Below are 13,913 nucleotides of genomic sequence, written 5' to 3' on the forward strand. Positions count from 1 at the left end.
GCAGTGGATCTGTTTCTTAGGAGGAGGCTATCGTGTGTGTGTGTGTGTGTTATTTTGAACTAAAAGAAGAGACTAAATAGCCTTATTTATGTGTTTGTGTGTAACTTTGGGAGGACAGAGAGTTACAGCATCTGTCTTTCATTACAGCGTTAATATCTCCCAAACACACACCTCTCTCACTGTATCTGCTTCCATTAAAATAATCTGCAAAGCTCTCTCAAAGAGACTGGAGAAAATAACCTCCCTCTTAATTCATCCTGACCAAACTGGTTTCATAAAAGGTAGGCACTCATCAACAAATACACGTAGATTACTTAATTTGATAGACTACTCATAAAGTAAAAACCTAGAAACTACAATATTCTCTTTAGACGCAGAAAAAGCATTTGACAGAGTTAACTGGAAATTTCTATTTGCAACTTTACACAAATTTGGTTTTGGATCCTCTTTCATAAACTGGTTAAAAATATTATATAACTCCCCAACAGCTTGTGTCAGAACAAATGACCAAACATCCTCCAGCTTCTGTCTCTTGAGGGGCACCAGGCAGGGATGCCCACTCTTCCCTTCACTGTTTGCAATTTTTATTGAACCACTAGCAGCAGCAATTAGACAGAATTCAGTAATTAAGGGCATAAAATGCAAGAACGTGGAACATAAAATCAGCCTTTATGTGGATGATGTGTTACTCTTTCTCCAAAATTCACAAACCAATATCTCTGGGGTGATTGAATTGAAAAACTCTTTTGCAAGAATATCAGATTACTCAATTAACTGGTCAAAATCTACAGTTCTACCGATTAATTGCTCCTTCCATAATTCCTCTTCTACACCACTGCAATCAGGAAATATAAAATATTTAGGTATTAATGTTTCTCCCAAGCTTGCAGATCTAACTAAATTAAACCATATCCCACTTTTAAAGAAGGTAGAAGATGATCTGGCTAGATGGAAATGTCTACCCATATCACTCATGGGAAGGGTTGCCGCTATAAAAATGATGGTCTTACCAAAAATAAATTATTTATTCTCAATGATCCCAACTAAACCGCCACAAGATTGGTTCAGATCTCTAGATTCATGTATGTCCAAATTCCTTTGGAAAAATAAACCCCCACGTATAAGCTTAAAAACACTACAAAAGACCAAGGATAAAGGAGGACTAGAACTGCCTAACTTTCAGCACTACTTCTTAGCCAACAGGCTTCAGTTTATCTCAGGATGGCTAAAACATACCCTCTTAGATGAACCTTGGCTAGATGTAGAACAAGCACTTTGCAATAATCTAGAGATCTCAGACCTACCATTTATCAGCTCAAACATCCAACGACATGAATGCTTCAAAAGCATCAACATCAGCTTGTCTCTGACAGCATGGTGGGAGTTTCTAAAATTGATGGCGTCTTCATTAATCCCATGCAAACGTACACCTATCTGGAACAACCCTGACATATTACAAAACAATAATATGATAAACTTTTCAGATTGGAGTGATAAAGGAATCAAATATTTAGAACATATACTAGAAGGAACAGAATTTATTTCATTTGACGGACTAGTTACACAATATGGGATCAACAAGAAAAGATTTTTAGAATATCAACAAATTAAATCCATAGTAAAAAAGAAATTTAAACCGGGTCAAGTTGAACTACAAACACCACCAAGTGTGGTTCAATTTCTTACTCTTAAAACCCCCAAATTACTATCCAAAATATACAGAATGCTTTCTAAAACAGATGAATCAATATCACTTCCTATTGCAAAATGGGAAGCGGATTTATCAGTTAACTTAGACCTAAACTTCTGGTCTCAGATTTGCTTAAAAACCTTTCATCTAATTAGAAATCCCAGTCTTCAATTAATTCAATACAAAATACTACATAGAGTGCACTATACAGGTCATCGGATGTTCAAGATGGGCTTTACGTCTACCAACAACTGCTCACACTGCCAAACCAATTCACCGGACAATTATATCCACGCTCTTTGGTTCTGTCCACCAGTTCAGAAGTTTTGGCGCGAGATATGTGAAGACTTATCGAAGTGTCTGAAATGTAACATTCCAACTTCCCCCTTAGTGTGCTTGTTGGGCAGCTTAGATAATGTCACTACAGAAAAGAATATAGCCCATATGGTTTTCACTGCCCTATGCATAGCCAAGAAAACAGTCCTCATGAATTGGAAAAATACTCGAAAAGACTCGAACTCTTCCACGACATGCATTTTTAATTTCTCTTTGATATTTGGTCACATTGGGACCTGATGAATGTAAAAACAAAGAATTACCAGATTTTTTTTAACCTTATTTTTGTTTCTAAGAAAAATGAGAGCCACATATGAGGATATTTGTTTAAAATTTTGATAGAACAGTGGCAGTATAATGTCCTCCTAAGTGGATATCAGGCCCTTGTAGAACAAAATTGAGTATTTTAGTCTAAATAACCCAAAATGTGATGTCCACATATGTGGACGCAGGTCCTAGGAGGTTAATTCTAACCAATATAGAAATTATCTAATAGATTATATTTAGTCTTGATACAGCCTCTGCCACCACATCAGATCAATTGCTCTGGGCTCCTATGATCAGCTCCATCACCTAGTGGGGGTGGGGGGTCATAGTTTGGTCCCACCTTCGCTGTTGTGATTGGTGTGGGGGTAGGGCCCCCACGCGGTAGGATTCAGAGTGCTTTCTGAGACACCAGCTGGGGCCTCCCTTGCTAGCAAGTAAAAGATGTTCGCCTTGTTTTTGTCGTTAACGAGAATAAGTTTGTGAACCAGCGGGGCTTGTGGAAACACAGCCCCAACAGTGGCATCGAGAAGACCGTCAGGGTGTACAACCTCACCCCTGGCGCTGTTGCCCACCTCTCAATTTTAAATACACGTAGACATTGAGGGCTATCAGGAGGGGCTATGCGCTTACCTGCTGCTCTCTGGCAGGTAGCTCCATGCCCTCCTGGGTTTTAAATGCACCTTAGAACACACATGCATCAACACTACATATGAGCGGGTGGAGGGAGGTTTGGAGTCTTCACACACCCCTGTTCTGTGTTGCCTGTTGGGGTGGGGGGGGCTAGGAGGAGTTGGCCGTCCGACTGCGGTCTGGAGTGTGGGGCCTCCCTGCTGCTGCGGAGTCGGGGCGGTCTGCCTCCCCCCACCGCAGGGAAAAGGGTAACACCACCTGGGTCTGGGTGCAGTTCCCCCCTCCAGGGGCAAGGGTACCTAGACCCGGTTCGTAGAGTACGCTTGGGGAGTGTGATCGTGTGTACAGCGTCTCTTTATGTCTGTCTCCACGTTGGTTGAGTGTGGAGTAAGTGCATATGAGAGCATGAGGGTGGGAATGGATGTTTGTATCTGTGTGTGCCTGTATGTCTGTGTCTATATGTCAGGTTGGGTGTCAGACACCACCTTTCTGGGGACATCTCAGGCCCTCCAAGGTTTGGAGGCCTTTCTCCCCCCACCACCACTTCCCCTGACAGTGGCAGACGCCCTCAGACATCGGTGCGTTGGTGGGTCTTTGTGTCTGGGGATGGCATTCAGGTACCCACCGGCTCACTCCTTGGTGGCTGCTTATCGGGGCCTGGAGCCTGGGGCTTGCTGGGCCCCTTCAGGGGTGGGGTGCCCTCGGCCTCTTGGCCTGGGGCTCGGTCACTCAGGCACAGCTGGCTGCCGGCGGAGCTCACGGGCACGTCACTGCACCCCCCCCTGGCTTCTGCTCCGCGGCTGCTGAGTGAGCCCTCATCTGGGACTCTCCTCAGCTCTTTCTGGGACAGTGGCGCGGCTGCCCCTCTGTTGGTCTTCCTTGGTCTCTTGTGTTCTGGGGGCCTCTGGATGTCTGGAGTTTTGATCTCCTCCATACCTGCTTCATGCCCTGGAGGACGGGGCTGTGGCCCCCCCACACCCTCTAACAGATCATTACATGAAGGAACCTTTTAAAAACAAGCGCGTCCATGCTCACAGGTGTACACACGGGTGATCACACACACAAACTACACTCTTTTTGGCTCCTACCTCAAAGCACACTGTGCGCTGTCGATCCGGCACAATAATATTCAATATTTAGTATTTACTGTTATATTCACATAGATTATTGCGATCATGTTGTTTATTATATTGCTCTCTTTTTTTGCTGGTTTTCTCTTTTTTCTTTCTCAACAGGTGATCCAGGTGATTGATAGATGGATTTTTTGTCTGTTTGTTTTGTTGGTTTTTGTTTTTTGCCTTTTATCACCGTCCCTCTTCCCCACTGTTTTTCTTTCCCTCTTTCTTTCCCCCAGTCAAGTCTGTCCCGTGTGTAGCAAGTGAAAATAAATTAAAATAAACAATAAAAGCAAAGGTGAATCAAATAGACCAATACGGCAAGGCCGGGATGGTCCATTTGGTAAAGTAAATCCGTTGGGATCTTTCTTTGCCTTTAGACAATCATTCTGATGGCAGCCTCGCTTCTGTCAGTCTGTCCCAGGACAGCTGTGGGTACAACTGTAGCTGCCTCCACCAGTGTGTGAATGTGAGAGTGAATGAATAGTGGTATTGTAAAGCGCTTTGAGGGTCTCGAAAAGCGCTATAAAAATGCAATCCATTATTATTATTATTAAAAGAACCAAACGGGACAGGTGAAAAAAAAATTGCTATCCGTGTGATGAATGTAGTGCAGACTCACAGACAAATGAAGGATAAATCAAAGACAGACTTTTATTTTGGAGGAAGAAGACAAGTGAGTAGAGACAGCTGGGACACGTCAGGAGGGACGAGTTAACATGAGACACACAAGACGAGGACTATCACAATAAAACAGGAAGTCTGGAGTCGGTGGGCGACTCTTGCTCGTGCTGCTGTTTGTGTGGGAACAGCTGTGGAATCACACTTCGTTTAATTATCTGACATAAATAAATGTAAACCGGTCTCATCCAGGAGATACTGGCAGCCTTTCAAAGGACAGAGATGCTTTTTATGCCTTAATTTAGGTTGTATGTGTACTTTACTGTATTTGAAATGACTGTACTAAAATGTAAATGTTTTCTTTTAATATGATTTTAATATGGTGCAGAAACACTGCAATTACTAAACAAATCGATAGCCACGGCACAGCTGATCTGTTTTATTCTTCAGAACAATGTTTGGTGTTTGTGCGTATGGGTTACAGTTACATCTGTAGGCTGAGACTCCACATGTATTGGAAACCAAAATATTCAGAAGGTGGAATATCATCTGAAAGTCACTCAGTTACCTCTGCATGAGACAGTGTCTCTCCTGGCTCCTCACTCCTCCTCCACAGCTCCTGGAACAGGAGGACCACGTAGACCACTCCCCCCACCACTGAAACACCTCCTCCTGGGAGAAAATATACAGGCCAGTGAGTAATGTGAAGTGGGTCATTAAGGTCAGCCTGTAGCCATCAAACATTAAAATAATGACCGTTATTGTTGACACCACTGTTACGAAGAACGCAGATGTCGTCCTTAGCATTCACAGAAGTGGGCACCAAACAGTGGTCTGTGGACCTACTGACCAACCAAACGTTGACAATTAAAGGTCACCTTTTTAAACTTCTCACTAATCGCTGAAACACGACTGTGTAAAGTGTAATATTACACTAGTCAGGCCAATGCAAGCTGTTCATTAGGTCTATCGCAATATGAACAATGAGTTATTGAAGACAAAAGAATTGATTTAAACCAAATTATTGTTTACAGAAATGTACAAATTCAGATTTAAATGTGTTTTGCCTCTTATAGTAAATTATTTATGCTGAAAATATTTTGCAGGAGCTGGAAATGTCTGCAAGCACTTACTTCAGACTTACTTGAGATGTTTTTGTATCCAAGTATTATAGAAAAGTAACAATTTCAATGTCATCAGTTGTCTACCACTTTTTTGGAGTTCAGGCTGAAGAGGACAGCAGCCCAAGCTGAGATGCCTACTCCGTCCACCGGTCTCCTCAGACACTGAGTCCTGAGGATCTCCAACAAGAAACACCTTGTTAAGGAGCTGTGTAGTAGGGCTGGGCCATATCATACCGTTCACGGTAATACCGGTATAATGTTGAGCAACAATAAGAAAATGAAATATGGCGATAGAATATGGGTAAAACGCGCATGCGCAGTACCTTTGTTTTCATACGCACATGGAGGCGACGCAGAATGAGAAGAGTGAAAGCGGATCGTTGAATGAAACAGATGAACCTGAACTGGTTTGTAAAAATGCTGCAGCTTCACTGGTGTGGAACTGGTTTAGCTTTTGTCCGTCAGATACACAACAAAGCACTATTTTTGGTAGCGCATGCTAGCGGGCCGTCGTTATTACCGTGTTGTTTGGAAAATATGGCGCACTTAAAATCAATCCTTTGATTTTTCTGAAAGTCGACAGAGCCCCTTATAATCCCGTGTGCCTTATGTATGAACTCTGGTTGTGTTTACTGACCTCGAAACGATTTTATGTGCACGGCGCTCGAAAATCTGTCAAATGTTTCAGTACGACTTTGCTAAGCTACGAAGCCGCACCGCTTGATGGAGTGTCGGAGCATTACGGCTATCGTAGGCGGAGCCTCGCGGAGTGATACGTACTGTGCTTCAACATAATATTACCGTACTGTGTGTGTTTAACCTCTTTTTAAGTGTTGTGGATATTATACATGGTTATGCTGAGGATGTGTCGGCCAGTTTCCACTGGAAATGCCTTTTGGTTAAACTGTCAGCGAGGAATTTGCATTTGCACTGTTACATTTTTATATAACTTTAATGCAGATAAAAAACAGCTGCTTGTTTAAGTGGAAATACATTGATGGTTTTTATTGCACTAATAAAGTTGTGGAGTTGTAAAGTATTTTGTCTAGTGCAGGGGTCAGCAACCTTTATCACCCAAAGAGCCGTTTGGACCCAGTTTCCTCGCAAAAGAAAACACTGGGAGCCGCAAATACTTTGTGACATCTAAAATGAAGATAACACTGTATATATTGTTTTTTTACCTTTATGCTTTGTGTGAACAACTAAGGTGTGTTGCTTATGAAATCCATGAAGTGCTACAGAGAAAATTACATTTTATTTATGTAATGAACACATTTTGAACTCTTAAAGAAATATAAGAAAAGGAAAGCTGAACTAAAATGATCCAGAAACAAAAACTGCTGTGAGCCGCCCTCATATCGCCTTTGAACTTTTGGTGCCTTGACCTGACTTTTAAAAAATAATTGGAAAAAAGCACTATGCTGCTGAAAAAAATGAAAAATAAATATTTGCAAAATTCTGCGTAAATATTTATTTATTTACTTATATTTATTTTACATGGTAAATGTGTGTTGCGGGGCGTGGTCTGCAGCGCCGACTATAGGCGTACAGCAACCGTGTGTGAAAAGTGGTCAATAAAGAGAAGCTGTAAAGCGTGTTCATGCAAACATCGTCAGGTCTGCCGTGATATGTTTACAACGGGACTTCTGCTCCTGAACCTCTGCGCACAGCGTCTGCAGGTCGGGGCGTACGAGTCACTTTCATCTTCACGCAGGACTGTAAGCTGTCATCTGTGAGGCATGAGCGTGTTTGTTTTTAACATAGTTCACGGTGGAGCTGCTGACATAATGTGGATCCGAAGATCCATAACTGGCCTACCTGGGGTTGAAAGTCTCGATAAATGCACGGCGTTTCGGCGGGTACACCGGCTTCCGCCAGTGTGACGCTTATTTTGAGCGACGAACAATAATAAAATATAATTTTATTTTTATACTTCAATATCAAAATAATCTTCCAATTTAGAACTACAAGTTTAAAAAGAACTAACATAAATAAAATACACTTCAGCTAAATACTTGTAATTTATTTTCCCAAACCACGCGGAGCCGCAGTATAAGGACTAAAGAGCCGCAGGTTGCCGACCCCTGCTCTAGTGTCAATTATGTCGTCAGTTATATCGTTATTGCAAATTTTCAAATGTATATCGTGATAAATATTTTTGGTCATATCGCCCTGCTCTACTGTGTAGTGACTGTACTGTTAGCGCCTCCAGAACAGCTCAAGTTATTTTTGTGCCTCTATTCTGAGCGCAAATACAAATTTTTTGCAAGTGCACATGTTGGATTTTGAGAAGAAAATTATTTTCAGCGAAGAAAATTGATTGCTGCCTGCAAGAAATGTATTTCAGTATTTGCTATTATCCATACTCACACAATAACAGCCCCTCTCGCTCAGATCTCTGCTCTGTGCACGCTCAACTCTCTACACCATTATAAGTGTGCCACAAAACACGCTCCAAAATGTAGTTAAATCCATTTTCAGTTAGTATGTTGAATTATTCTATTTAAAATTTTTATTTTTTTTTTAAATACCATTGTTGGTTTTAACCTAATTTAAACCAAACCACTCCACTGGATTTTTCTACACTCTGGACCATGTTTCCAGAATGCAGTAGCTAGCAAGCTGATTGGAGACTGTAACAGCCAATCAAAATTTTTGCATCCAAGTCTGTGATTGGTTGGTTTTGTGGCACACTTATAATGGTGTGCAGAGAGTTGAGCGTGCATGGAGCAGAGATGTTGAGAGCGACACACTGAGAGCAGGTCTGCAGATGTCTGTGAGCACACAGAGCAGAGATCTGAGTGAGAGTGGCTGTTATTGTGTGTGTGTGTGTGTGTGTGTGTGTGTGTGTGTGTGTGTGTGTGTGTGTGTGCGTGCGTGTGTGTGTGTGTGTGTGTGTGTGTGTGTGTGTGTGTGTGTGTGTGGATAATAGCAAACAGTGAAATACATTTCTTGCATGCAGCAATGAATTCTCTTCACTCAAAATCATTTTCTCTTCAAAATGCAACATTTGTGTTTCCAAAATGTTATGATGTGCGCTCAGAATAGAGGCACAGAAATAAAGCCATACCTTAACAGGTATTTGCTTGTATCCAAATCTTATTCTTTGTGTAACTATCCAGAGGTTGTGGTCATAGATGAGAGGAGATCTTCCAGTTAAGTATACCGTAGAGGAACTGGTAAACTTCTTCAGGCCTGGCCCTTTGTTCAGCACAACAGACCAGTCCACATCTCAGAACAGTCATCCAGTCCAATTCTTTATCTCCTCACACAATTTGTGAAGTAGTAACCAGATAGTTGCATTCCTCCATGGCATGAAGAGAAACCAAAAACATTAACTGTGTCACATTTTGCCTTTTTCTGCAGTTCCAGTAGAGACACTAAAACCCAGCAATCGGTGAACTGAATAGACTAAAGCAATCAACAGAGAGCTGACATTTAAGGTGTTCATGGGTTGATTTGGTGCTCCTGTTGTATTGAGTCAAGAATAAGGTGAAATATTTTACTAATAACTGGTAAAATATTCCACCTTACAAGCTGCTGGGATGTACTGGTTTGACATTAGCAACTAAAACTTGAGCATAAACAATAATAGGAACACTCCTGTTTCAATCATCTGGTCTCTTTATGTAATAATGATAATAATCCATCAGTATTTTTACAACGTCTGATCAAATCCTGTTCTGTTAAACTTTGTAATTGTATATTATACAAACTCCACACTTCTGTTTCAAAGTAAAAGCGCTTCAAAAACACTTCACTTCTTAACAGGACTTACACCGTGACATTTTCAGGAACTTGTGGCAAACATAGATTTACCTTAATGGTATCTTGATAATGGTAATGGTACTTACAAACGTGTGCAGTGGTTTGTGTGTAAGTTTTGAAGACTCACATCATATTTAAGGTTTAGTAAGTGAGTGAGACGGAGTTGTTATTCAAACTTTTAGATAGTTGTATCCACAGAAAAAGAAAATGATCCGACTCCATAAGCTGAACTTAATTGTGTGTAAACGGCCAGTTTTTTTATTCAGGTTTGGATGAGTCTGCCTACAGTAGGGAGGTTGAACGTCTGGTGTCCTAGTGCAGCCACAACAACCTGGTGCTGAATGCCCAGAAGACAGTGGAGATTATTGTGGACTTCAGGAAGCACACAGCCCCACTCCCCCCCATCATCCTGACTGACACCCCCATCACCTCTGTGGACTCATTCCGCTTCCTGGGTACCACCATCACCCAGGACCTGAAGTGGGAGCCCACCATCGAGTCCATCCTCACCTCCTCCATCACCGTGTGGTACGCTGGAGCCACTATCAGGGACAAACAGAGACTGCAGCGTGTTGTGCGCTCTGCTGAGAAGGTGATTGGCTGCAGACTCCCATCTCTGCAGGACCTGTACACCTCCAGGACACTGGGGCGTGCAGCTCGGATCTCAGCTGACCCTTCTCACCCTGGACACAGTCTGTTTGACCTGCTCCCCTCAGGCAGGAGGCTCCGGTCCATTCGCACCAGAACCTCTCGCCACAAGAACAGTTTCTTCCCCTCTGCTGTTGGACACATGAACAATAACCGTATGACTGTTCCCACCACTAACACATGACCCTACGCTGTGTTCACTGCATCATTCCATGTTTGCACTGATCACCACCTGCACTCATGTATATATCATGTATATATCTATCTACTTAGCACTTTTAACTCTTATTCTTATTTTTATTTTCATGTCTATTTAAGCGTAATTTATGACAGTATGTTTGCACTGAAGCACCGCAGCAATTTCCTAATGTTGTAAACCTGCTCAACATTTGGCAATAAAACCCTTTCTGATTCTGATTCTGAAGCAGTTTTACATGTGCTCAAATTGCTATGTATTTATGTGTGGGTGCAAGCACATGCTTGTGAGTACACACCAATCACTGTACACGTCTGTAACCCTTTTGAGGCACATTTCTCTCCATATTTCTCGCCAGCATGTTAAAAATGCCCCCACCTGCAAAAATTCAGAGTCAGACTGAAATCTACATGACAACAGTTCTGCATGCAAAGAAACTCAAAAGACAGTGATCACCTTTTTGCCTGTCTGTTTCCCATTTTGACTTCCGTGTGATCGTAGATGGCTGTCATGCTGCCCCACCCTTACTTCACTTCTGTCCTAACAGACACAGACAGACAAATCATGCACAGACACAAACATGGAGAACATTAGGACGGCTTAAAGAAAAATAAAAGGAAAAAAATTTATATAAATTTAAACCTGCAACCAGTGATGACAGAGCCCTCGCACACCGCTGCACGTCTAGGCGCACTGCGGTTGAGCGTGCTGCAGGTGAACAGCATCGTGTGCTTATGCGGTTTTCTTTAGCTTGAGATGATAATTGGCTGTTGGGTTGTTTATGTAAGGATTGCCATCTATGCCCACTAGAGGGCGATAGAGAGACTTACCCGTATGTAATGCTGATATATATCATGCATGAAACTATAAATGAAAATTTCATGTAGACTGGATGATGTCGCCATACTCAGACTCCCATCAAGCAGGTAAAGTTTGGGACAGACTGGTACAATGCCGATATACAATATACAGAACACAAATATATAAATATCAGGGGTGCAACGATACTCGTATCGATATTGAACCGTTCGATACAGTGCTTTCGGTTCGGTACGCATATGTATCGAACAATACAACATTTTTAATTTATTTTATCAACTTTCCTTCTGACGATGCTGTCTGTGTTGAGCGCTCAGTGGATCTGCGCTCGACAGTGCAGCCTAGGCGGAGTAGTCGAACGCAGATTCACTGAGCGCAGGGCAAGCTAGCGAGACAGAAGCTAAGCTCTCCTTGCAACATGGCAAACTGAACCTCCCCCACCCTCATTCATTGGCGTTTGGAACTATTTTGGTTTTCATGTGACGTATGACCCTGAAGGTAAGCGCGTCATGGACAAAAGTAAAATAGTGTGTTGCATGTGCCACGCAATGCTCAATTACATGGGTGGGAACTAGTGCGTTAGCGCAGTTAGCTCGTTAACGTGTTGACGCCGTCCAGCCCCACGCACGGGGCGATCCGCGGTGGCTCGTTAACGGAGATTTGCCGTGTTGTGGCGTTAACGTCATTTCAGATTAACGATGACAGCACTAGTGGGAACACAACGAATATGACTGCACATTTACTCCGACATCATCCTAGTGCAAAGACAAGTGGAAGCAGACAAAAACAACAAGCACGCATGCTGCAAACTTTACCCGAGTCATTTAGACAGCCGTTAGCACAGGATTCTCCTTATGGGGACCTGATATGTTTAACATGCTGCTGAGAATATAGCCCAGAAGAAGCGTATAGTATAGCTTTTATTTTGGAAAGAGCCATTTCTCTGTAATAAACTCAATTTACCAAAGATGAGCGATTTCTCGATCGATAGATTTTTTTTTTTTATTATTTTGTTGTTTCAGCAACATTAAATTTAAAAACTGTACTTTTGAGTTAAAATATATATTTATAATTTTAATAAATGACTAATTAAAAAAGCATGAACATTTTTTATATTGAAAAAATATCGAACCGTGACACCAAAGTATCGAACCGAACCGTGAATTTTGTGTATCGTTGCACCCCTAATATATATGTGTCATATGGTGAAAGGTCCAAGTTTGGCATGCTGCTACAACCACACCCTTACATGAAAACTCAAAAGCTTCACAATATAATGTCAACATCGTCTTAAGACTGTATTCACCAAAGATCATGATGATCTGATTAACAAAGTATTAGGCCTAAATATACTGTTATTAGTAATATTAGACTAGGAGATATTCCAGACAGTAAGAGATCTTGAAGTGTGAGAGAAACAAGGATCTGGTATCCACGTGGCCAGACTCAGTTATAAACAGAGGGTCTGAATGTGAGGTGTGGTGAGGTTTTACTTTGTTTGAGAGAGAAGACGAGGCAGTCTTCGGAGACTGGGTGAAGGTCACTTATGCAGGGATAAAGATCTGAACTGAATTTGGTCGTCGTTGAGGTAAACTCTGAACAGCACATGAATCCAGGTAGCAGTGAGCATATCTGTAACGGAGCATGAAAATAACAGAAAGATCCGAAGTTAGAGGTAGACAGCATGAGGTCGAAGATGGATGGGAAGAGAAGTTTAAAGTTTAAAGAAGTTTAAAGTGGTAGTGAAATTAATAAAAATTGATTTCAGTCCAGGAGCAAGGCTGTTGATAATAACTTCTTGGAAAAGGCTCATGAGCTCTGCAATGCTGGGGTTTAGATCTCGAATGTTGTGACCAAAAATCTAGGTACTTGCATCGGGACTGCCTCTGCATGAGGGCCGAGGCTCTGAACGACGAGACAGGGAGACAGCGGTGGAATGATAACGGATCTGTTCTGAGTAAGAACTGGTGGCTGACAGCTTCATGATGGAAGGGGAATTTCTTTGGCCTTTGTTAATTGGTCTACGGTGGCAAGGTTGTCTCAGTGGATGGGAATGGATCTTTTTGACCATTCATGGCTCCATAAAAAACCCGCACTGAATACTAGGTGCATTTTATAATAATCCCCAAATCTGGCAGAAAGAGCAGCATGTGTGTAGAGCTGAATATCCTCAGGGTAGGACAGCTGAACATGATAAAAGAAAGTGATTCCATTCCAGTTGGTGAGCAGAAGTTACCAGACTTGCCGTTCAGTTTCAGAAGATCTGTCCAGAGTGACTGTGTCAAGGAGAGATGGTTAAAAGCGCAGCTTGTGGATTTTTGCACAGGGCAAAGTTTAGGTGTCCTAACAGGTGAGCAGCTGCTATTTAGAAAGACAGGAAACAAGGACGTTTTGAAAAAGGAGATTAATTTGATTTAGTTTTTTTTAAATGGGTAAAGAAGCCTGGAACTGGATGATAACCCGTGAGTTGGAGGTGACGTGGAGGAGATATAATCAGGAAAACTTTACAAAGATGGACCAAATATTGCAGTTTATGGTTGTTGGAGAGAATCCAACATAGGCAATCATTCAAGTCTATATATTCTCAATGACGCCTTATACAACTTTTTTGTTCTAGACAGGCGTCCTATATCATCATCCTGAGCGCATTAACTCAAAGTCAGAGTAAAGAGGGTGTTCACCGTCAGCAACAATAAACC

The 13,913-nt window shown here is 42.0% G+C and overlaps 1 protein-coding gene across 3 annotated transcripts in view; it reads right to left on the bottom strand.

Moving 5' to 3' along the window:
- LOC113010989 (ADAMTS-like protein 2) overlaps nucleotides 1-13,913 on the bottom strand; it is a 46,917-nt gene that overhangs the window by 30,085 nt on the left and 2,919 nt on the right. For 2 of the 3 annotated variants that reach the window (XM_026150337.2, XM_026150339.2), the window contains exons 2-3: nucleotides 10,852-10,935; nucleotides 5,228-5,331 (exon numbers count right to left, since the gene is read on the bottom strand). In XM_026150337.2, coding sequence (XP_026006122.2) covers nucleotides 5,228-5,331; nucleotides 10,852-10,935 — 188 coding nt within the window. Of the gene's footprint in view, nucleotides 1-5,227; nucleotides 5,332-10,851; nucleotides 10,936-12,707; nucleotides 12,847-13,913 lie in introns of all 3 variants that reach the window. The other variant, XM_080292894.1, reaches the window with a different exon arrangement.

The sequence above is a fragment of the Astatotilapia calliptera genome, chromosome 18 (genome assembly GCF_964374335.1).
Source record: "Astatotilapia calliptera chromosome 18, fAstCal68.1, whole genome shotgun sequence".
Classification (NCBI taxonomy): domain Eukaryota; kingdom Metazoa; phylum Chordata; class Actinopteri; order Cichliformes; family Cichlidae; genus Astatotilapia; species Astatotilapia calliptera.